This window comes from Castanea sativa, chromosome 10 (assembly GCF_040712315.1).
Source record: "Castanea sativa cultivar Marrone di Chiusa Pesio chromosome 10, ASM4071231v1".
In the NCBI taxonomy this organism is placed as follows: domain Eukaryota; kingdom Viridiplantae; phylum Streptophyta; class Magnoliopsida; order Fagales; family Fagaceae; genus Castanea; species Castanea sativa.
In genome coordinates this window covers 39848646-39874998 of record NC_134022.1, presented here as the reverse complement: position 1 = coordinate 39874998, position 26353 = coordinate 39848646, and the positions used below count along the sequence as shown (strand labels likewise).

General features: G+C 31.6%; 2 protein-coding genes across 2 annotated transcripts; both read right to left on the bottom strand.

The window, feature by feature from the left end:
* Nucleotides 1-4761: 4761 nt before the first annotated feature.
* On the bottom strand, nt 4762-8078 carry LOC142612524 (DJ-1 protein homolog E). Its single transcript, XM_075784607.1, has 3 exons — nt 7983-8078; nt 5519-5884; nt 4762-4945 (listed from the first exon to the last, which is right to left on the bottom strand). Exons 1-3 carry the CDS (start codon nt 8076-8078, stop codon nt 4766-4768), a joined length of 642 nt encoding a protein of 213 aa, XP_075640722.1. The 3' UTR covers nt 4762-4765.
* Nucleotides 8079-11547: 3469 nt separating this feature from the next.
* Nucleotides 11548-20712, bottom strand: LOC142614113 (uncharacterized). Its single transcript, XM_075786661.1, has 17 exons — nt 20355-20712; nt 18871-18973; nt 18202-18271; nt 18074-18112; nt 17833-17950; nt 17685-17742; nt 17135-17199; nt 16987-16993; nt 16831-16891; nt 16552-16611; nt 16418-16437; nt 16265-16330; nt 14738-14905; nt 13667-13924; nt 13020-13232; nt 12415-12686; nt 11548-12075 (listed from the first exon to the last, which is right to left on the bottom strand). The coding sequence occupies exons 1-17, from the start codon at nt 20441-20443 to the stop codon at nt 11934-11936; spliced, it is 1809 nt and encodes a 602-aa protein (XP_075642776.1). The 5' UTR covers nt 20444-20712; the 3' UTR covers nt 11548-11933.
* Nucleotides 20713-26353: the final 5641 nt, after the last annotated feature.

Here is a 26353-nt window from a genome sequence, read left to right as displayed (position 1 = left end):
TGGTGCCATACTGCCTTTAATTAACTGCATATCTAGTAATACCACATCCAGTATCAAGACAAAGTTTATCACTCAAATAACACATTTTCATAATCATGCTAGCTAGGCTAGGAATTATCACCAAAAATTGGAAAGATTTTTATTGCTAGAGATTCTCCAAACCTATCAGACTCTAAACCATGCTTGAGATAGGCAATAAAACAAAATGTTTATACTATTAAACAATTTATTAGATATCAGCCTCTTTTATATAGGGCCAAGTTAGAAAGATGGCTTTTAGGTGTGCAAAATCAGTTCCTATTTCTGAAATACCATGCTAATGGCACAATGATGCCATTGGTATGCATAATAAAACATGTTTGTTGATGCTGAAGGTTAAGTTTTAAGGAAAAGTTATCATATCAGTCAGCACATGAATTAAGTACAAAGTAGCATCTAAGATGACTATGTTACTGCATTCATATATTTACTAAGGTATACTCGCTGCTTCTCAAAAACCCTAACCCTAGTGAAGCAGATTGATGTATATCTCTAAAAAATGGATGATTCAAAGCTGAAAAATTGCCTAATTTGAACTCATCACCAAACTTTTTTCTTCACCTTGATTTCATCTACAATCTCCATTCTTACCTCTCCGACTTGATAACACTATAGATAATCAAGAGCCACACTGGCTTTTCAACATATTTGACACAAATGTGAAAATTTAGTCTCTAAAATGGGTAGTTCCATTCCACACCGAGTATAACCATTATCCTAAACCACTATTAGAAAGAAGAATTTAGTAAAGATGGCATTCAACAACAATAATCATTTCACCAATAGAAAAATTATGTTTTGGTTTGGTTTTTTTGATGCACACATTACTCTTTTTTTTTATGAATGATGAGCGCATCACTATTCCATACGAAGAAAAGGGGATTTAGATGATCTAGTAACATCAAAAAGTAGGTAGAAGATTTTAATTAGGTGTATATTGACACTCTAATATATGTCAGCATGATTTTTTTTTGTGATAAAGTAAAATTTTTATTACTAAAATAAAATAAATACAAGAACAGTAAAGGTTAGGAGAGACAAAAAAAAAAAACCTCTGAAAGAAAAACCTACAAATCTCTTACAAAACTAAGGAAAAGTATCAATGCATATTGAGAAACAATATAATCCAAAGCTCTCCAAGAAACCACCTCAAAACCATAAGTGAAGAAGGAACACAAAGAGACAATTGATTAGTAGTTTTTGAATGAAATTACCAACCCATATCTTTCCTTTGGGAAATTCTCAATTGTTTTATTCTTTTTTTTCCTTATTTTTAAGATGAGCAGAAATCTCCTTTTCCTCTTATTTTCTAATCACAATTCTTAAATTTTTAGGAACATAAAAGAAGGATTTTTTTTCAAACAAAACGCACTGGATTTTCACCTCCCCCGCCCAATCCTCTTGAAAAAAAAATCACTGAATTTTAATTTCACATAAAACTGATTCAAATTCAAATCAGTTTAAACTTGTGCTAAGCCTCTCATTCATCAACAAGAAATGAGGAAAAAAATCACCTTTTGTTATCCAATATCAACCAAATACTCATCCATAAAAAAATAATTTTTTTTTTTAAATCAACCTTACAAACTAGGATATTCATGCATGCAAATGAGATATCTTGCAGGTGTATAAAAATCAATCTCACCTACTAGCTTGCTCATAACTTCTCCTGAGTCACTCATTTTGATCAGATTAAGATCTTCAAACCCTAAACAAAAACACTATAAACCAAATCAATATGTAAAAGATTAGAAAAAAGAAGGGGGAAAATAAAAGGATACAATTTTGTATTTGAAGTAAAATGGTACAAAAATTAAAAGCATATGCAAGCTACCAAACCCCTCTAAGCCTCACACTCACACACACATACCTGAGGAAGCAAAGCACAATTAAAAGTCTTAAGAGAGATGTGTTTGGCAAAATGATAATTATATATGCATGTATTTGGCTTCATTTTTAAGACTTTAATTTGGTGATAATAGGCCTCCATTAATGAACGACACCTGCACTCAGATTCGTCGTTCATGGGTAATTTCATGCAAGGACAAATTCCTATGCTTTAGACAAATTAAAGACCTGGCTTTTGTTATATCAAATCATGGCCCTCCACGTGTACTATTAACTTATTTTAGAGGGCGTGTGTATGAGCCAAATTACGAGATTACACCTAGTGATTGTTGTATGGGGGAATATGATTGGCTGGATGATAAATTTTGGTTTTGGCTTGAGAAACACTGGATTATTGCATTTTCACCTGGTACTGACGATGTACAACTAGCTTTCTAGAAATGGTACCTCGATGCCCTCGTAGGATTGGTCTCCACTTTAGATGTCCGAAAACATTAAGAATTAAGATAGAGAGCGCGGGATTTTTATTTTTTTGGAGAAAAAATATGAAATCATTATCAAAAAAGAAGATTAATGTGCTGTTTCATTTGCATTGTGATTTGTTCATAAGATTTTTCAAATTTTATGGATGAAGCTTTTTTTTTCCTCAAATTTTATCTATGAATTTTGCTAGTTCTTTTATTATATTTAATAAATCAAGTAGGTGAGATATATGTTGGATTAGTACAAAACCAATTTGGTCCATTTAATTTGACTGTTATAGTCAAAAATTTATCAATGTTAATGAGTTGTATTTATTTTGTCTTATACAGAATCATTAATAATGGTATCCTATTACAAAAAAGTGCAAGATCTATTCAAATCCTTAATGTTGACTGTAACAGACGAAAAATTATTTTATGAGTCAGTTTTACATCTTCTAACACTATGTGTAGACCTCACATGTTATATATGAGAGAAATATTTTATAAAACCGTTTCATAAGATTTGTTCTCATAAACGACAAACAATTATATATAAATATTATATCTCAATCTTCTATCTACAAAATAAAGTTATATAGAATTAATGAATTTACCAAAATTACCATCATCTGGTTATTAATAAGTCACAAAGTTATAGAATTTATTTTCCTTCCAAAGGACTTACTTAAACTATTAATTATATATATAGTTTGTAATAAATTTGACATGATATATGTTGTACAGAATATGTATGAATTTCATTCTATTGAAGACTATGAAAAAAAGGAAACTAAAAAAAAAATTAAAAAGACGTAAGTAGATTTAGTATGGATATATTATGAATTTGAACAAAAAAAATTTGAGACTACAACAACGGTTATATAGTTAAGTTATTTCTCTTATGATATATTCCTATTTGGTAACATGTTTATGCTATCTTAATATAATTTGATAAGCTTTTGGAAATCAACTTATTAAGAATTTAATAAATTTAGTATTTTTTTTTCAATTTTAAGTTGTGTTTTCTAGCACGATATATAACAAATTAATGAAGGATAAGTCTTCGTATATTCATTAATTCACTTAATTAACAAAAAAATAATAATAATAACAACAACCACAACAACAAAAACAAAATAACAAAAGTATTTATTGTCTCAAATTATTATCAATTAGAATAAATTTATTTTTTTATTTAACATCTAATACATTCATACATACATACATACATATGGAGATAATTAGATATCTAATTATTTAAATTATATCAGATAAATTTATTGAGACTATAATAAAAATATGAAATGCCAATATGCTTAATATAAATAATAAAACATAGAAATTAAAAAAAATTGAGAATTTCATCATCATATACAATGACACGCCTTAATTAAAAAATAAACAATTATTTTTCGGATAAAGTATTAAAGTCTAGTCATGCAAGTTGAAATACTTTTATACGAGTATAATGCAGAAAACGCACATTTAATACAAGTTTTGTACATTTAATTAAAAAACATATCTTTTCAGAATATTTTTGCCTGTTTTGTACACACACACACAAAAAAAAAAAAAAAACTGTATATGTATAATGTATTGTGTAATACACAATATATTACACATATTTTACTAACTATAGTATTAATCATTTGTGGGTTTTAATTAATTCAACTGATAAAGGTTCGGATGGTTGCATTTTTCACTCCTTAATTATAGTGAATTTGAAATGTCCCAATAAATTTCAAAACTGAGTATTGTCCCATCTTAACTATTGATAATAAAAATACTCTATTCATTGTCGATAAGATTTCTGACAAATTTAATAAATAATTAAAAAATCAAATACTGAATTTTGAATTTATCCTGAAATTCAATGAAAATCTTACTGGACGGGGCAAAGTGTTTATTACCATTAGTTAATAAGGGTTTTTTTTTTTAATTTTTAAGTTTAGAGTGTATTAAAAGACATTCAAATTGGAAGGGACATTACTACTACATCATATTTTAATTATGAAGCACATCAAGCCTCCTTAATCAATAAGAGCCATAAATTTTATCTCCAACTAAAACTTTATACAACTTTGCCGCTTTCCTGGCATTTGGATAAGTATGTGATGAAATTTCCCTCATGTTAAGATTTGTTATTTAAATGAAGTTAGCTACGATCTCAGACTTGTAAGTTATAAGAAAAAAGGAGAAGAGAAACACTAAAACACACAAATTAATTCATGCCAACCATACATTCAGCAAAATATTCAAGACAGTCAAGCTCTTATAAATTATTCTAGTTCATTATTTATTAAAGTATGAAATTTTATAAAACTACGTACAACTATATATCCCACATTAGACAGATTCAAATGCATATATATACATATGCTTCTTTAATCTTATTGATATGGAGGAAATTACAATCAAAATACCACCGACAGACCAAGGATGTCAGAAAGTTGTGAAATAAAAGTTGGCAGTGCAGACCATCCAATTGCAGTTACCAGCTTGCCATGAGTGACACACTCAGTAAACTCTTCTGATTCCCCACCAGCAACCTTCACGATAGCCTTCATTGTATAACTGCTTGCACATGTCTTATCCTAAGAATATCCACAAACAATGTATCCCACCTTACTAATAACCATTTCTCAACAACATTCAACATATAATTCTTAATTGAGGAAAAAAAATATTTGACCAAATATGATAATATGAAAGAATTTTTATTCATTTTTTATTTATCCCATTGGAGGTCTTATATATCCTCTTAGTTAAATAAGGCCATTCGTTTTTTTTATCATAAGTTTGGAAATTCCATAGTTTTCTCAATTTTCAAATCAAATTCAAAAATCTTAAAATCATATTAATTTTACACTCCCAATCAAATTCGGAAATTCCAATAATTAAACTAATGTTATTTCAAAACTATAGGATATTCATTTGATGCTTAACGAAAGTACATGGTCTAATTTGAAAGTCTTAAATATTCATGATTTTCTTTGAAACCTTTAAAATGATTGACTTAACTAGAAACCACTCTTTAACATATAAAATTTAAAATATAATTTACCTAAGTTTAAAAACTAATTAAAAAAAACTAAGTAAAATGTGCATTATCATGTACATTTATCAAATAAAGAGTTTGTGAGAATTATGATAGCTCAGAAATTCACCTTGAGAACTCCAGCAGCAGCCAGGAGACATATCCCTTGGCCAATCCCAGCAATGACTTTGTTCTTTTCCTCAAATTCCTTCACTAAAGCAACCACCTTATCGTTCATCACAAGCAACTCTGGGGACCTCCCTCCAGGCACCACAACATAGTCGTAATTGTCTACACAAATATCATTCCATTTGACTGTCAAGACGAAGTTATGGCTGCGCTTCTCACTGCTGACCTTGCTTGTTCCCTCGCCGTCATAAATGGCAGTGACACAGCTCTCTCCCTCTTTCTTGCTTGGGCTAATAGCATCAACCTTGCAACCCAAGCTTTGCAGTGCTTTAAATGGCACATATATCTCATAACCTTCTACAAAATCCTTGAAATAATGACAGTAACCAAAAACAAAACAAATTATTAGCTTCACTTATAAATAAAAAGCATATAACTCATAAGTAAAAAGTAAATATACTAATTATGCAAATTATAGTATATAATACAATGTAGAGTGTATGCAGCAAAATGTGGCATAGAATTAAGGCTACCTTTTTTTCCTGTGATAGTTTCAAATTAAATCATATAATTTCAAACTTTGAAATTTAAGAATATTACAAATTTAACTTTATATATAGTTTTGTTAGTTTCAAATTGAACTTAGTGTTTTTAAAATCATATTAATTTAAACCCTAACCTTTTAGGTTTGGTTTAATTTCATGTTAATTTGTTCGAGGGTTTAAATTGATGCAATAGTCCAAGGTTTGTTTTGAAAACTAGAAAAATCTAGGTTTATAATTCGTAACAAGCATAATTTCCAAGGTTTAATTTAAAACTTGTGAAACACTAAGTTTTAATTTAAAACCACTCCTAAAGCATGGGGTTTAGAATGGACATATATATGCCCTTTTTCCTTTTTCTTTTATGACTTGGTTGATAAGGCTACCTAACTTAGGTGTTACTTTTTAATATCACACAAGATAGGGTTCTGAAGCAAATATAGCAAAGTTAAATAATTTTTGTGCAATTCTGAGCATGAATCCAACTTAATGCTAAATCAAATTGAATTAAGATGACCATGTTTATTCAAGTGTCTCTGTCTGTTTGTATATACACTTGACCGTCTGGACCACCAAAGAACAAATTCACATTGATTCCTGTCATTTTCATATATCACTACAACAAAAGTGGGCTATGGTGACGAAACATTTCGTCACCACATGTACTTATTTCGTCACCAAAGACATATGGTGACGAAACCTCATTTGTAACCTTATTTCGTCACCAATAAAAATATGATAGGTGATGAAATATTTTCGTCACCAATAAAAAATAATAGGTAACAAAACTATTTCATCACCTAATATTTTGCGTCACCAAATCTTACTTTTAGTGACAAAATAAATTCGTCACCAATGATTTTTCATTTGTAATTTTTTTTATTTGACCGTATAAGGTGACGAAATATTTCGTCATCAATTGTTACTTGCCATTACATTAACCTGTTCATTTCCAACCACTTCCATAAAAAAATCATCCATACAATTCCAACCACATTCATAAACAAATCATCCATTCATTTCCAACCACATCCATAAAAAAATCATTCATCCAATCTACAAAGGAAATAAAGAACCATTATACTTTTAAAACCATTGAACCGAGTTCTTTACAAAGTATTACAACCATTTTTATATAAATGATGTCTTCTCATTTATCTTTTTGCCAACCAAGAGGATTAATGTCAACTATCTCACGATTCTCATGTCTCCCTTGAGTAAATTATGAAAAACTATCAAGATTGAACCTTTGATGCAGTGCTAGAGTATTTATTTTTACACAAAGTACTCTTTTTTTTTTTTTTAGATAGATCTAAGCATTACTTATAATCTAATTCGATTACTTGTCAGAAGCATTACTATTAATCTAACTCTTTTTTTATCAATTGATTAATTTTTTCCTCTTTAACAAGAATATAAACACCAAACCCAAAAGGATAAGGAAGAAACACCATCTCTTGGTTCCTCAGGAATACAAAATACCTCTTCCTCATATTACCCATTCCTAATACCCATCCTCTAATAGCATATATATATTAGGATAAGTTAATCAACTACCCATTCCTCAGATTACATAATACACCCACCATAAATTAGTTCAAAAAATTTACTAACTAAACAAAACTAAAACCACCATAAATTACTTCAAAATTTTCTAAGTTAAATATCTTATTCCCATGGCTTCAAACCCAAAAATCCACAATAAGCAAAATCAAAACTAAGAATCAGTAGAAGATATACCAATAAGAAATAAACGCAAAAAAGAAGAAGAAGAAAAAGCATGATACCCATATGAAATTTACAAATCTATCAACTCTATTAAACCCAAAGCCACCATCAACGCCAAAATTTGACCTTCGTTGACCTACTGATCATAAAATGTCTGTTTTCCTTGAGGGCACAAATTGTTAATGCGTGTTTCACCTCCACTTTATTAGTAAAAGTCAACCTTTTGCACAAATTCATCCCCTCTCTCCAAGTAGACACAAATGGTATCTCAATATGATTAGGATCAACCATGTTTGCCCAAGTATTTGTAGAAAATGACAAGGTAGGAGGTGCGTAGGCAGGGATTGTGTTCATAATGTTTTCAACACTAACAACATTGTCTGCTTCAAGTTCACTACCATCAAATGTCTCATCGCTATCAATGTCTCTCTCAGTCCCCTCATTCAATCATCTCCTCATACTCATCTCTATCAACAAAATCTTCACCATTAATGGCAGTCTCATCAACATAGTCGTCGTCATCATCATCATGAACATCATCCTTTACATGTGTAGAATAATCATATTGAGCATTCGGAACTATAATCTGTAAACTTGTGGTTGTTTGTTGGAATTTCTCGATACCAATTTCTGCATGCAACTCCAACTGTATGTACAACTCAATATCATTTACTTCGGGTATTCTCTCCAACTTGTCAAACACGATCTTTACATGTTTGTCTACTTGTATCACCATATACTTGTAATTAATCCGGTTCTTTAAGACTACATGCGGCACATTCAATTCATTTGCATGTTGTGCACAACATGATTCACACACAATTCTTCCATAATTGTCATCTTCAATTCATCAAGGGTCTTCAACCTACAATCAATTTAGGTGAACTCCAACTTTATACCTAACCCTTCAAATGGCAATCCCTTGTCCGCATTGGCATTCTTAAGCGAACCACCGTAATATAGGATTATATCAATTACAGTTATTGTGAACCTGTTCGAGTCAAGTTTCTATATTAGTTAAAAAACATTTTATCTAGTCAAACTATACAAAGAACAAATTTTAATTCATTCAAAGGTCATGAATTTCATTACACATTCATTACACATTTCATAGCCAAATCATTTTTCCATCATGCTAAGACTACTCATTTCATACCCAATACAACAACAAAAAAGAGCCAAAATTATCTAATCATATTTACTTACACATTTCATACCCAATACAAATAAAAAATTAAAAAATAAACTATTTCATTACAAATTCAGAGGGCATACATTACATACCCATTCATTCGAAGGGCATGAGTAAATCACACATTTCATTACATACCCATTTCATGCCCATATACCCATTCAAAGGGTATGAATTACATACCCATTTCATTACAATTCATTCACTACCCATTTCATACCCAAAACAATGATGAATAAAGTCAAAACTCTTGTAAGATCATGATAAAAAAAAAGCCTACAAATGATGAATCATTATAACAAAAACCATGCAAATAAATACTCAAAAAATTAACACCAACAAAACAACGTTCTATAATTCACAATATTGGTATCTTAACTAAGTTATGTTAACTATCTACAAAATAAATAGTCGAACTTTTTAACCCGCACCCAACAAAAAATAATACCCAACTACAATGACGAAGTCCTCAAAAAACCCTTACTTGATATATGAATTCGTTGAGAGCAAGGAGCAGGGAGAAAGGCAATGTGGTGAGTGAGAGTGAGAGGCAATGTGGTGAGTGAGAGTATGAGAGTTATGGGTGAGTGAGGCAGTGAGGAGTGTGAGGCTAAGTGTGGGTGAGAGAGTGAGAGCAAAGATTGTGCCTGCGTATGCTGAGTGTGCGTTTTTATATTTTGCCCAGCAAAACTCAAGTCTATAAGACTCGAGATCTAGGTAATTTTTAATTAGATTTCGAATCTTATAGACTCGAGATCTATGTGTCAAAAATAGTTTCCACTCAAAAAATCGAGTCTTAGAGACTCGATTTTCATTTGGCAAAACTCAAGTCTTTAAGACGTGAGATCTATGTGGCGTTTTCTATCCAACTCATCAAGTACAAAGCGGCCCAAAGCGAGTCTTTGAGACTCAAGTTTTACCCACATCTCGAGTTTCTAAAACTCAAGATGTTAGTTTCCAAAATCCTTTTGAACGCATGTTAACTTACAATTTTGTCCTCCCTTACTATGCTAAAAGCCAAATATCCTCCTCCTGTGGCCATTTGAATTCACTAGAAATATCCAACAAAGATAGACTAATACATTGATCTTTTGGTTAAATAACACTTTTTGATTTTTTCAAAGGAAACATTCAAAGTTCTAATCCTCTCTTCTACTAACCATATTATAAAAATAAATAAATAAATAAATAAAAATAAAAAGAGGAAGTAACGTGTGATTGACCAATCCATTTAACATCCAACTACGGCAAAACTGTATTTGGAAAAATGCCCTTCCAACTAAAAAGCCAACGTTTGGTGTTCTTTCTTTTTTTCTTGGAAAGTAATTTGGTGCTTTTCAATTTCATTGTTCCTTCGAAATTACAATTGGGTGATTTTCATTGTTCCTTAGGAGTACTGTTAACCCCAATCACAAAGTATAACTATATTAAAAGGGATGTAATTACTTTTGTTTTTCGGTTGTGTTTGGCATTAACTGGAAAAAAAAAAAAAAAAAAAAAAGAAGTTTTTTTTACTATTATTCAACTTATTTTTACTACCATTCATTGGTCTCATTATACTTTTGATACTATTCATGAATTATACGGTACTATTTTAGCTAACTTTTAGTTTTATCTACAATACTTTCAATAAAAGGTTTTCAATTTCAACTAAATAAGTTATTCAAAAGAGACTCTTCATTTCCCAACTTGTTAGCATATATGAAAAAAGGCTCAAGGTAAAAGTAGGAATCCATACAATCATGCCCACCAAAATGAGGAGGTCATACATCTAGCATATGCATCATCTCTATCATAACATGTGAAACTCACAATTGTAGGCTCCATATATTTTGAGAAAGATAATGCATATACTAAATACATAAGATAATTATTGCACCAAAATATATTGAAGTTATGATTCAAAAAAACTTGTTAAAAGTATGTGATTAAATGATTAAATTTATCATATCTCAATAACTTAAGCTTTTAGGTAATAGTGTCAAAATCGGAATCCTACGTAGGATTGTGGGAGATAAGTGAGATCGTGGATCGTAAATCGTAAAATCCTACATTATTTGAAAAAAAGACAAAATACACATTGGTATGTTAAATAAATACATAAATTATACATTCATTGATATAAATACCATACATCACTATATCTATTTGTAAGCATCATTTAAAGAGGCCAAAAATCTCAGAACATGATACTATTGAAATATTTTTTATTTGGATCCAACTGATACTCTCTCTACATTAGAGTAAAAAACTTGGTCTATTAGGATTTTATTTTTCATTTAAGTGAAACTGAACCTTTTGTCAAGTTAAAAAACATTACAAAAAATAAAGGTCGTTTGGGATCATCAGAATCGTGTGATCCTACCAATTCTTAACAATCGCAAAGATCCTTGAAAGATCCAGATCATTTTGGACAGGTGAGATCGTAAAATTATAAGATCATAAGATTTAGATCGAAATTTTGACAATCATGCTTTTGGGACAATCCAATTTAACCGTACTTGTAATATATTGACACATCCTCATGTTATCATGTAATTAATCTGACCAAATTAATGACTCAAAGAATTCATAGAAAGTCAATTACTTGAAACAATTTCTCTTTCCTTTTTCTTTTCTTTAACTTTTTTTCTTCTTCTTTCCTCTTCCCTTTCTAATGTATTACATTCTGATTTACTGAGTAAATTTAACAGAAATAACTGTGAAAAAAATAGACATTTAAAATAATCAACAGATTAGAATAATATAAACCAATTGGAGATGTTACAATTACAGACTTATCAATGCAGCCAATGATCTTTCACGTCTTCACGGTCTTGCAATAAAATCTGTATCGAGGACCAAAATAGCAGATTGGCGGGCTTCATGTATTATAAAAGAAGAGCTCGCTCGAGAAGATGATCAAGCAGGCAGACCAAAGGCCTTAAAAGCATGCATGCATGCTGTTTCTATGCTTAATCTGATCTTGGCCGATTTGAGCCACTTTTATGATTGTTGTACAGCGGTAGCAGCCAACGTGACCCATGTTTTCTTCGACCATAACAACGCCAATATAGTATCAATATCGCCAATATTATACTCATGGGAATTGCCCATCTGTCTCAAACAACAGAAAATGACTAATAAATAAACATAAGATGCATTTCATTCAAAAATGTCTCATTAAACAATGAAAACACATCTTTTGCTAAAAAGTTGAAAAGGAAGAAATATTTGCAGCCGGTAGGACACCCTTGTATTTCATTAATAAGGCACACATGCTGCTCTACAAGTGAATATAGTGCCTAACACAAAACTGCAACACGAGGTAGCAATAATGGCGCTTAATTATGTTTTGTTAAGGTGCGAAAACAATAGTAAACAGAGTCAGGCAGGCATATGTATCACAGATGTTCATATTTGTTTAACGGTGCAAAAGAATAAACCTTTCATTACCTGTCCAAATCCAGTAAAGGGCTGTATACAAGTGTTTCCCAAGTGGCCACTATGAAATGCCAAACTGGGTTGTAGTAAAGAGACTCTGCTGACCAAAACATCCTCGTGTATGTCTCTAAGAAGATAAAGAGAACCCATGCCCCAATTTCAATCAAAAAGAATTTTATGATAAACCGGCCCACCACCACCATGACAAGGGAGAATGCCACCAACCAATTGAAGAGCCTGTGGTTGTATTCTTTGATAAATAGAGATTGTGACTTCCCCAGCATCTGCGGATTTATATGGTGTATTCATGTTATAATTTAGCAGACTGAAAGAGGCACATTTGGACACCACATTGAAATAAAATAATCTAATTTAATTAACAACTAAAACAAGTCTTTCATTTCTAAGACCAACTGCATTAAAGTCCACTATCTTATATTCCTACAATCATTCTCAGCAACAACTCCATTAGAGTTTCACATGCAATTCCTAATTCTAATTTCCCTAAAATCCAAGCAAAAACTTTGACTTTTACTCTGATGATCAGCAACTAAAAAAATTTGGCAGAAGAACAAACTTAAGGAATAAAAAAATAGAATATGAGGATTATGCCTAACCTTCTTCATTCGTCGCTCATAGTTTGCTTTTGAAGGTCCAACACACTCTACCTCAAAACTTTGGTTGCATTGAAGGAAACCTACATTAAATTTTGCCATGGAAGGAAGCCTGAGAACTTGAAGCTGGTCCATTTTTTCCTCACATTTGGTATATAGTGCCTCACAGAGCTTTGAGGATTGATATTCGTTTCCCATAATGAAATTCTTATATACCTATACAAAATTTGAAGTGCAATTAAAAAGAAATGGAAACTTCAAAAGTGTGTGCACGAAAATGAGGACCTACAATAAATATGAAAGACAGTATTGCATTTAACCATTAAGTCCTAACTTAGTAGTAAAGCACCAACAGATGTCCAATGCTGCCAGACCACCAGCAGCTAGATCACCTTTACGATAATTTATTGCCAATAACTTGATCATGAAACAGAAATAAAAGGATAACTGGAAGTACAATACCAACTTCTTAAACAGGAATCAATGTCCTCTTTTGGGGAACTGATTACATGAGTCAATTTTATAATTGCTCAATAACGTTCACAACAAGCCATCATTTTGAAACTATCATCCATTCCACATTGCAGTCCAAGAATGTAAATAAATCGATATACAACAATTTTGTTTTAATAAAATGGCCCAAACCATACCTTTTGTATTTCTTCATCCAGTTGCTCAACCGATTTCTTTGCATGATGTCGTCCAAAATGCTGCTCATCAAAGACTTTCATTGACCCATTTCTAGACTTTTGATGGGTATCTTCCAGATGTTTCTCTGAGACAGGTAGATGCAATGCTGCCATCGAACCACTGTATAGCTTCAAACACCTCTCAAGAATACCTTTATTGAAAACCTCCACAAGAGAACCAGTTGATGGGATCTCCCCTTTATTCAAGGCTTCAAGTATCTAAAGTTGAAAATTCAAAATACATACAGTTAAAGGGGATGCATATTAATAATGCAAGCCATTCTAAACCTGAGAAATCTTGTTCAAATTTATTATTAGTAATGATCTTTTATTTCTTTTATAGGCATACACAACTTAGGCTAAGTACAGGATTGAATCCATAATTCACCCCTTATTATGGAGGGAGAAATTGACAGTTCTAAGATTTTTGTGAGTCATCAGAACTGTCATTTTCTCCCTCCATAATAAGGAGTGGATCTTATTTAAAAAACCATTTGTCCACTAGTTATAACAACATTTTCAATTTAATCAAAATTTGAGATTAACAGTGGCACTATGTCAAGGACATTGGCATCACTAGACACAACAAATGGCATGTAAAAAGAAACGAGAGGCACCAAAAAAGTTCAGTTGAAATGATAGGTTCTCTAGGTAAATCAATGGTATCATTATCTTCTGAAAACAAAAAGTGATCGTCATTTACAAGAAGAGTTTCACAGTGATTGTCATTTACAAGAACCAAAGAGAAGGCACTCCATGCATAGGGACACCAGCCAATACATCTCAAAAGTTGTAAGTGGCTTTGAATTAGACAAATAAAAGGGTTTTGAAAATCTGTGCACTTTAAGGGGAGGAGTCGAAACTGGTCTAAGTTTTGAACATATTCAATTTCCAATTCTCCAACTCAAAACATCAAAGGTTGAGTTTCATGACAACTGCCAAAAACGACACTAACATGATGAACAACTTAAAAATCTTATTCTCAAACTATAGATGATTTTAAAGCAATATCTTCAGACTAAAGAGAGGCACCTGCTCCAGGAAAGATATAAACTCCTTTCCATTTAGATGTTTACCCTGAACAATCTTCGGACGGATAATACCAGCAACAAGCTCTTTCAATTGCTCTCGCTTCTTGACATACATAGGTTCAAGTTCACCATCCTTCAAGTCACAAAGCTTTGTTCGCTGGAGATGAGGCTGTTTAATAGTTCACAAATGGGTTAATAAGATCACCTAAGCCAAATATTTTAATGGCAAGTGTTTGCTTTTGCCAACAAATAGTCTGGATCTACAACAAAACCAACATATAAACAAGGAAATATGCATATCTCAGTAACCCAGCTCATTCACACACACACATATGCATGCTTGCATTATAAGCACAAATATGCCCCAAAAAAGAAGAGGAATCTGATATAGATACATAAGAATTTTTTTTAAGTGACAAGCCAAATAGTAACACTTGTATTTTATGTACAAGTCTATGACGTATTGATATCCAAAATACCCCACATCCCCAACATAGACGTGAACCTAATGAAGATCACTGCCAATAACCCTGCATGTAGAATGATCTGAACACCATCAAGGTGGTAAAAACAAAGACTTCTGGAATAAGGCTTTGTATAGTGAATCTCACAAATTTTTACAAATGTGCAATGACCATAACTTGTTGCTTTTCCAACATTAAAACAAAGGGCACAATTTAACTATTATTGGATGTTAAATATAATTGAACCAGAATATGGATTATTCATGTATGTGAAGACTACAACTTTTTAAAAAACTTATTTTGCTTAATATAATTTTTGAAAAGGATTTGCAACTGTTAAATTACCAATTCTCCCAAAAGTTTAAGCTATTAGGAAATGGTGAATTTCTCCCAAAAGCTTAAGCTATTAGGAAATTGTGAATTCAATAACTTACACGTGGGATTTTCAATATTTTAAATGGGAGGTAAAGTAAAGACAGGAATCAAATTTGGGATCTCCTGTTCTAATACCATATTTAATTACCAATTCTCTCGAAAGCTTAAGTTATTAGAAATGGTGAATTTAATATCTTAACCATAATTTTAACAGCAACATTTTTCCCAGATTACCAGGCAAATCCAACTTTTCCTCAATCCTTGAATGACAGGAAAACTTTTCCTACATGCCATAAGTCATTCAAAAATTGATACTCATGCGACTCAACTTATCTTGAAGTAACCATGTACAAAATGAAAATAGGAAGAAGACAATCAAGGCAACATCAAGCATGAACTCCTCTATTCCTCTGTCAGACACATTCAATGCACAAAAAGTATATACAACTCATATCCAACACCCATAAGTGCCATTCTCATGTCATGTCATCCAGCACGGTTAAAAAAACATTTGAAGTGTCCTTGTAACATAACTAGATGTTCACAATAAGTTTATGAAGCCAGCATGCCATATCAACTAACCACCTGGTTGTTTATTATTACTTAGGTTAACTAGCAGAGTAAAGAGTAAAGACAGAGAAGGGAGGAAGAGCTGGAAGAGATTATTTTAAGCTGATGCAAACACATACTTGTGGTAAGCTAAAGGCTGTGCTGTTATCACCCATAACAGCCAACGAGTCACGGATTTGATTAACCTGATAAAGTTACAAAAGAGTAAACTTAGAATTCCAGAGTAGTCATTTATTCATAATTGACAAAGCAGCATCAGGAAGAGAAATTACCATATCAATATTTTTGTCCCCTGCAAACATGACAAGTGCCCCACTATCAAAAATTTGTTATAAAGTCACAGTAAGGGTATTGTAATATAATTCATACAGAATGAGTGCAAGTATTGTAAAAAAAAAAAACTTACCATCATTATTAGGCACATGTCGAAGAGCTTCATCCACCATTTCTTGCACAGACTTCCCTTCTGTAAAACACCACCAACAATATCAATTCCATCTAACTACAAAAGTGGGCCACCATCCTTTGGTAATCTCCCAAGTCAAAAACTTGTCAAAATCCATTTTAATTTTTACAGCCTGATCTTGGAAGCTTAAGAAAAAGGTGATTGGGTCCAAAAACGCTTGGAACTTTCTTAATTCATGTTTCAACAAAAAATATCATAGGAAAGCATTTCTAAACTTACGTAGAAAATCACGCTGGATAAGCCACAAAAGCTTTGCAGGTTCAAAGGCAATATCTTGGCCCTATGAAAGTACCCATGCATAACAAAGTGTTAGTAATAAAACTCATTATAAGAAAATTTACAATTTAAAAAAATATACAAGGGTTCAAAAATTACCTTCACTCTATTTACCATGTGATGTTTATTGTACATTAAACCAGAAAAATAAAGTTAGTTTTGGGAATAAAAATAGGGTGTTCAAAACCACCAATGATATAATAACATAAAATGCTTCATAAAGAACTTGGATAATTGTATTGTATACCTCCCATAAAATTCTTCAGCAAGCTCAACAGCAAATGACAGCCGAGAGATGTCAGCTTCACGAATCTAGGCACACAATGAGACAAACAAATTACTATAGCCATATTAACCAAGACGTGCCAAAGTGAAATGCGGGCTTGAACAACAGTTGCTTCCTAAAACCTAGCAAATGAAGTAGAGGCTCATATGTAATTGGCATCTCAAGAACCTAAAAAAAACTGTCTTAACTAATGACATGATAAATCTATAAAATACTTTGTAAGTGGATTCTCTATATCATCCATCACTCTGCGCCCCTACAAAGCAGATGTTTTCTCATGTTTTTTGCATTCTTTCACGGCCACCCACATCCAAGACAGAACATATCATATTCACAATTGGAACCATATTTCTTCTCTACAACCACACACATACAAAATCCAGGAAATGACTATCCTACTATTCTCATCCTCAACCTCAGATTTGGTCCTTAAGTAAACTAAGAAAGTATTTCAGTTCCAAGCAAGAGAAATTAACAAAATGATGAAAAAGTAAAAGTCAGGGAAACTAACTGTCTCAGGCAGGTTATAGATGAGCACAGAACTCATGACAGTTGCCAGAGCAAAAATCCTGCAAAAGCAGATATTAGAAATGCAAAGCACGCAAAAAAATTACAACAAGCAATTTCAAACCGAAATTACACAACATGTTAGAGATTACCGGTCATCATATACATTAGATTTCCCAATACTTTCAAATCCCTCCGTGTCAAGGTAAAAGACAGAGGTTCTAACTCCATCAATATCCAATTCTATTGGGGTTCCCCAAACCCATATTCCTGTAAAAGAGAACAAGAGACCTTTTAAATGATACTACAAAAACAGATAAGCATATCCACCACAACATGATCAATTTTTTATTCACATAAGTACCACAACATCAAGGTTACATCTGCCTTTACCTTTTGTCTTTGTGTCACGCATGTGTCCAACACCAAAACCTGAGAGGTAATAGAACATTTAGAGATGTTACATCATTAAAACTAATCAATTTTATGATAAAAGAAATAAGGATACAACAAATTCAGACCTTCATAGCAAGAGAGGGAGAGAAGTTGATTGAGCAAAAATGATTTTCCAGAGCGGTATGGCCCAATAACCTGACAATATAATGATCAAGGGAGATTCAAAACAGGTGGAAAAGAAAACAAGAGATAATCTTTACTACTTGGATACAATTTCTTAAGAAAGTACAACTGATCAGAAACAATAATTTGATGCACACTTATCATTACAGAATGGACTAGTGAAAGTCATGAAAGGCTTCTCGCAAAATGCTATTACTTAATTATATGGCAATCCACAGATTTAGATTTCCAATACTGTATCTAGATTCAGTTTTAAATCCATGGCTTCAAGTTATAAAATGTCTAATTATAACCAAGGTGGAGTGGTACTAGAACACAAAAATGTAAAAAATATCAATAAGCTCTGTGGAAACAAAGCATAGGTAGATGATTCAAGCAAATGGAGAAGACATTGTTCCTTTATAACATTAAGTGACCACTTTATTAGAAAGCAGTCAGCCTATAAATGGTCACCCCAAGTGTGTTCAGAGAATCAAAGATGGTTTCTAATATTAAGCAAAATAAAACAACGTAGATTTGAAAGATATCTGTTAATCTTATTCAACTGGAAAAAAAAAAAAAAAAAAAAACTCCAAGTACTAGATGCTCAGGAAGACAGATCTCAGGCTTACAGCAACAGCTGCGATAGGAGTTGTTATCCTCTCAATGGCCTCCAGGCCTTCCCTTGAAAGACGAAGTTTTGTATGACCAGGATCAGGTTCCACAATAGGAAACCTGTATGTACCCAAAAAAAAAAAAATCATGCATTAGCTTCTACAATGTATAAAAGAAAAGAAAAATCTAGTGTACAATAAACAAAAGCTAGTAATCTCTATATCAATGCGAGAAAAAGAGTGCATAATAAGCATAGCATTTTGGCATGGCAGCCTTGGGGAAGCAAGTACCTCTGTCACAATAAAAATTTATAAAAAATTTAAAATTTAAAATTAAATAAAATAAATTTTTTAAAAAAAAAAACCCACAAAAGTTGTAAGTTTTGTTTATTTATTTTTCTGCTTTATCCAAAAAGGCTATAAGGTGAAGCATAGGTCTCTTGTGCGTGTGTGTGTGTGTGTAAGATTTGAATATCTTGATAAGTCAGGCCTATGCTACTGTAATTCAAAGTTTGGTAATGATGGATATAAATTCTGCCCAGAGAGAAGTCATGAGCTAGATAAGCAAAACACAAAGATTGAATTCCACTGCAAGAGCATTTCTGAGCATAAATTAGATTGATACCATCCTACAAAATATATGTTGAGTCTAGATCCAACAATATAAATTCTTCCTTACAGCCAAACATTTTCCTTATATAAGATATACCTACAACCCAACCGTGATGACTGCATTATGGACCAAAGGACCTAGACATAGGAGAATAAAAATGAAGCACAGTTGAATAATTCTCCAAAGAAGCTTCAGGAGACGTATCATATATGGCACTAAGTCGGTTATAGCTACATCTCCTCACCAAAGTTTGCTAGGAATCACTGCACATCTAAATCTAAACCTTCAAATAGCCAAATTCAATTATTTTTCAAGTTTAAAATAGCCACATTCAATTAATTTTCTTCACCTTTTCACTGCCTCAAACCAAAATAACCAGCCCAACCTATGCTATTCCATAAACTAAGAACCTAATTCTCTTGAACCTGCTAGGTCATCATTCATTTTCTTACAACTTAAATTGAACATAAAGATCATAATTTGGCCTAATTATCTCATAATTTGGCCTCAAATTACGATGAAACTAATAAGAAATTTAAGTTTCAAACTACAACGGAACTAAGATAGAATATAAGTACTGTTCAATTAGCACACTGAAAGCGATTTTTCTTTGTAAAAAGAACAACCAAACATTGCTCCTAAAAGCAATAAAAAGTACATACAAAGTGCCAACCAACCGTTGTACAAAAACGTATCACCAAGATCACGAAAATTACAACGAACCCAATTCAAAATTGCAACTTTCCATAACATTCAAGCATAAAAATTTGAACTTTATCAGTTTAACTATTCTAAAACCAATTGAAGCAGTAAACAAATCCAATTAGCCTCAGATTCAAATCCAGACAACTAAAAAACACAAAAAACAAAAGCATTAAAAATCACTCACGCTTGGTGAAAATCCTCGATAGAGAAGGACCCAGATGCGAAAAAGCAGAGAAATATCGAAAAAATCAAGACCCCACTAGAAATCTCCATTGTTTGAACGAATTTCAGAGGTCCTTACTTATCTACCAAACGCGCTGGAGTTACAAGCAGATGTACGGAACTGTGAGAAGGAAGCAATAATGCGAATGCTAAGAGGAAGAGAAGCAAATGGTGTTGAAGACATGGCCGAGAAGAAGAAAGAACAAATGGGATCTGTAGGAAACTGAGGAGAGAGGTGTACGTTAAGAATCGTGGACTCGCATGAGGAGGAAAGACGAAGAACAGAGTACGAGTTTTGGCTTTGGAAAGTAGGGGATTCTTGCCCTTACAAGTGGATTTTGTTTCGGTGTGAAGTTACTATGGCATCCTTGGTTTAAAGGAACAGAGAGTGAAAAGAGCATAGGGGTATTTTAGATATTTTGTGATTTTGTAATAAAAACATTGGACCGTGTGAGTATTATGGGTCAATTGTGATTGGTTCGTGTACGGTGTTCCAAATCCAAGGACAGAAGCTAAAGCGTTGTGTGAACCGAATAAATCCTGTCCTCTTTTTTTTCTCTTTTTCTTTTTTAACAAGGTTAGAAAAACAGATCTTGTCTTAGGCAATCCAAAAACAGGAAATCTTAACTCTTTTTAGTTTTTTTATTTCTTGATTTTAAAAAGGAAAATGTTAGAGCATTAGCGTCACTCTTTGTAAATTTTTTGGTCAATTGTAGTATTAGAATTTATTTTTTTTCATTTTACACAAGTATTATTTTTAAACTGGCAAGTTATCTATTATACACGCTATTCTATTTAAATAGTAATTTTTTTACTTTTTAATGATTATTTTATCTTTTTATTTTTGTCCTTATGTACTTATCTTTTTTATTTTCTCTCTATCTCTTTAATCTCTCAAACTCAGATTCTTAATCAAACGTCTATCTCACGGGCAAAAATTTCCTTTCTTATCACAAGCACCAATCTCCTCCACAAACACTAATCTCTTCCACAACCACCAATCTCCTCCATAAGCATTGGTCAAAAATGCTGATTTCCACCACCAATCCACTTTCGTTGACCCACAAATGACATCTCTGCCGCTGATCCGTCAGTACTAATCAACCAATTCACAAGCCACCAATGCTGAATAGTATGTGTTAGTGTGTTAATTTCACAAGAGTACTATCTATCTGTTGATTTGTTCATTTGGGTGTGTCTTTGTGTAACAGAGAGAAAAGAAGATGAGAGAGAAGAGAAGAAGTATAAGTTCGTTTCAGATGGAGAACAAAAAAGAAAAAAAAATGAGCCAAATTGGTAAATGAATAAAATAATAAAATACAAAACTACAATAACTGTGCACATATGCACGGTTATTGTAGCCTCTTTGGATATATATAAAGTTTTACAAAGTCTGATACGTGTGTTTTTATACTATATTGTGCAAATTTTTGCACTTTTTGTATTTTAGACCCACTGATGCAATTGCTTTTAACAAATGTATTAAATGCACTGGTCTATAAATTATTTTTAGAAACATTTTATGAAAAATGATAAAGCAATTAATTTATTAATAAATTTTTATATTTCTTATAAAAATAATGTCAAAATTTTTATAATATGGTTTATCAACAATTTCCCTAAGGTAATCGTTAACATAACATTTTTAAAAATTATTTCATGACTCACGACATAATTCAAATCATCATTCCAAATAATCTTTAAAAAGAATGCACCAACCTTTTAAAGTATTGTCTTTTTTATATATATAAATATATTTTATACAATTATAAAAAATGAAAATAAACTCGTCTAAATATGTACTTAAAAATAATTAGAAAATACTGCAAAAAAGAAAAATGATTTTATTAAACAGCATGAAATATATAAAATCTTCTCATGAAATTTAGCAATTTTTGTAAGACAGTATATGTAAAAAAGTTCATAACACATGTTAACTTAATCAAGCAGGTCGACACAAGCTTTTATGAAGTATATATGCTTAATTTTATACTCTTTAAGTATAGTAAATGAACAAAATTTACATTTAAACTAGTTTGGAGAAATCTACTTTAACCCACCACCTAACGGTTTACAAAAATGTACTTGGTGCAGTGCAGGCATTTGATCAGTGCTAGACTAAAAATTTAAAAGAAAAATTGGGCGAACCCCAAGATCTTTTTTTTTTTTTTTTTCCGTATCTTTTGTTTTGGGTCGATATAGAGTAGCTAAACAGGTTTTTAGGTGTGAAATGTTTCTTCTACTTAAAAAAAATAATAAAAAAAAGTCTATTTGCTAGGCTGGTTTGGGTCAGCCCAGAGCTCTTTTTAAAAGTAAATAAATAAATGAAATGGTGTTTATTGAGTAGCCATATGGACAATGGGAGGATATCGCTGTTCCAAAATACTACGTGTTCTTTATAAAACAAGTATTACAAACATCATTTACTACTAATAAACTTAACAATAGCTTTTTTTAAAAATACAATAAAAAAATAAAATATATAACTTGCAAAACAAATATAACATGTAATACGATACATACAGTAAAACACACACAAACACACACACACACATATATATATATATATATAGAGGTGCGGTGCAAATTTTTTATTTATAACATTTTTTGAAGATAGAACCACAGGTGCACTGCTGTTTTTGCACCTTCATCACAGCCAGTGGTGCGATGACCACATTTGTGGTCAATTTTAGTAGATTTAGGTATGATCATGCAGAGGAAGTGGTTTTTTGTTCGGACCTAACTTTGTGTATTATTTAAACTAGCTTGTAACCAAATGTATATGCATAAATATACTTTAAAAACATACATTAAGATGAATAGTATAATTTTTACATATATAATTTTGATAGTCATATTTTTTTTTTAACTATCTAAAAAATCTTGTAAGAATATTATTGGGTAAAAAATGTAAATCGTCTATTTTTTTTTTTTTTTATATTCACTAATTTTGGACTCTGTGGTTTTTGTATGCAATAACTCACTTAGATGAATATTTATGATGTGGTCCTATATTTGACTCCAAAATTTAAATAAAAAAAATCTCTTTAAAAATAAATAATTTATGACACATGAAAAAAAATTGTACTTTAATTATAGAATGTATGCTCCGTTTGTTTCAATGGAAAACCTTGTGTAAAGATAGTTTTCTTTATTTTCCAATGTTTGGTAGTCTAAAAAAATATAAGTCAAAAGAAAACTATCTTTAGTCAATATAAAAAGTATAGCTTATTTTTAGAGATTGTTTTCCATTAAATTTTTTTGGAAAACAATTCTATTTCATAGCAAGCTAAATAAGGGAAGTTAAGAGGTTGTTTTTCAACTTATTTAAAGTTGCTACCAAACATTGGAAAATAAGATAGTTTTATAGAAAATGTTTTTTAGAAAATGACACATTTTCTAGAAAACATCATTATTGAAACAAACAGAGCGGTAATTGAATTTTCTCTAATCTTTACCTATTAATATATATATATATAAAAGTCACATAACATATTTAAAAAGTTAAAATAATACATGGATATTTTTTTCGACCACGGCATAATAAGTTTGAGAACCGGTGAACCTTTTTTTTTTCCATAATAAATGCCTTGCAAGTTGAGAAAAGTGCTTTTGTGGAGGTAATTACATCACATTCTTGATATGATTCCATCTTGTGGAGGCATTGGCGAAACTGATTAAAGATATATTTTCCACAAAGCAAGTAATTGGGTTGACTTTTGTAGATATTTGTTTAGAGTCTTTAGACCAAGTAAACATCATAAAGAACTACTCCCATAACATTTATGATTTAACGCAAAGTTACGGCAAGTATAATTTTAAGTAATATTATACCACTCAATAATTTATAATTAAATGTAAATTTTGACAAATTTACCATTAGATTATATTATTTTTGTATATTCTCAATTTTTACAAAATTGAAAGGTGATTACCTATCAATAGTTATGTCATCAATTAATTGTTTAAATTCAAGTTTTTATAGTTTGAAATAATACATAAAATATGAGTTTATAAATCGAATGGTAAATTACATCTAATTGGCATGAAAATTGGCATCCACGTTAAGAATTTATAAAATATGTAATTCAACTATTGGATTTTCAAAATATGAATTCAATAATAAGTAATTGAGCGGTGTAATATTGTTTAGAGTTACATCAATTGTAACTTGAATCTAACCATTTATGTATATATAAACATACATGCATACATATGAAGACAGTTGGTGAAATGAAATGCTTGATGCTTCAGTTACTCCTTTACCTTTTGGTATTTGTCATTAAAATACTTGAATCTAACCATTTATACATATATATATATATATATATATATATATATATATATATATATATGTAAATATACATGCATACATATGAAGACAGTTGGTGAAATGAAATGCTTGATGCTTCAGTTACTCCTTTACCTTTTGGTATTTGTCATTAAAATACGTTTTCCTTCTACAGGATATAAACTTCCTTTAAAGGTAAAGCATAATAAAAAATATTTAGGGCACAGGGAAGAAGAAAGGGACAAAGGGTATGACTCTTTCTAGCCGGTAGATTTTAAGTCCCAATCAGAAAGCCTTTGTCCAATTCCCACCCTATCGTGCACATGCCTACAAACCAAGTCCGAGTCCCACTCAAGAATAAGGACATCATCAAGGATTTTAAATTTTAACACATAAATCACACAACTCGATGGACATAAAAATGATCTCTCTCTCTCTCTCACACACACACACACACAAACACACAAACATTTGACATTAATGGCCCGTTTGGATTGAAGGAGAGGGAGGAGAGTAGAGTAGATTTAGCACAAAATTAGCTTATTTTTAGTCTACTCTACTCTATTCCCCTCCACTCCCTCTCCTTCTCCCCTCTATCCAAACAGACCATAACTTTTTGAGGAAAATATTATGAAGAATTACTTAACTATGTTGACAGGACAATTTGGATGATTGCAGTTATGATCAAATGATGCCTTAATTCCTTATTTTGTGGATTAAAAAATCCACAAAATATAGACCGAAGCCTTTATATGAATTGGGTTAGGTTGGGTTAGATTTAGACTTTAAAGTAATTTATATTAGTTATAAAAATCAACAAAATTCAATTTATGGCAAATGGGTTACGTCGTCACGCTATAAGGACAAATTAAGAAGAAAAACTAGAGGAGATTGCTTTTTTAAAACATATCATCTGAAATTAAAAAATATCTATATATTTATATATAGCATTTCACATGTACTATGCATTTTGAGGACTTAGTCTTAGGCCAATGTTATTATCACTGTCGTTTTAAAGACATGAATAAACATCCATCAAAAAATTAATAAATAAATAAAGTGTCAATGAATTGCAGAAGTAGTCAATTAGACAAATACTCTCTTCATTAGAGGATTGATTCAATGAACTTCGTTTTGTCTTAATCTGCCACAATTGATTAGTTAGTATGTGCCCCATTTATTCCATTAACACCTCCAATATTGCTTGATCCTATGGGCCAGACCTGTCAAGTTGCAGCAATTTCAAATTGGGCCCGTGGGAGTTATAGTTATTTGTTAGTTGTTGTACGGTTGTACCCTTTTTATTTTTTTGGGTGAAAGGATTGTACCTATTCATCCTCAATCATTCTTCATCACAAAATATTTTACCCTTTTCTTGTTATTTTTTATATTAGTTGCCTTATCCGACTTTCAGTCAAGTTAATATAAGTATATGTGAGGACCCGAGGACCTGAGAACCCGAAGACCCGAAGAAAGGAAGGCCAACATTTAGAATGAAAGATGAGGTCTCTCCAGGTGTGCCCGAAGATGAGGTGGCGTGGACGATAACTAAATAAGGGGCATGTTACAAATATCTGGTTGTAATAGGCTGATTTGGAAGGTTGCAAGGTTGCATTAAATGCTGGGCAACAACCATTCTGGCCGCATTAATTAGCAAGCATCTCCTCTAT

Coding starts and splice junctions, on each gene's coding strand:
- LOC142612524 (XM_075784607.1), bottom strand. CDS start 8,078: ATGGTTGATCCTAATCATATTGAGATACCATTTGTGTCTACTTGGAGA. Junction 5,885..7,982: donor CTTTTACTAATAAAGTGGAG/GTGAAACACGCA, acceptor CATTATTTCAAG/GATTTTGTAGAAGGTTATGA. Junction 4,946..5,518: donor CTGCTGCTGGAGTTCTCAAG/GTGAATTTCTGA, acceptor GGATATTCTTAG/GATAAGACATGTGCAAGCAG.
- LOC142614113 (XM_075786661.1), bottom strand. CDS start 20,443: ATGGAGATTTCTAGTGGGGTCTTGATTTTTTCGATATTTCTCTGCTTT. Junction 16,612..16,830: donor TATCCAGCGTGATTTTCTAC/GTAAGTTTAGAA, acceptor GGTGTTTTACAG/AAGGGAAGTCTGTGCAAGAA. Junction 12,076..12,414: donor CCTTTACTGGATTTGGACAG/GTAATGAAAGGT, acceptor TGTTTGAGACAG/ATGGGCAATTCCCATGAGTA.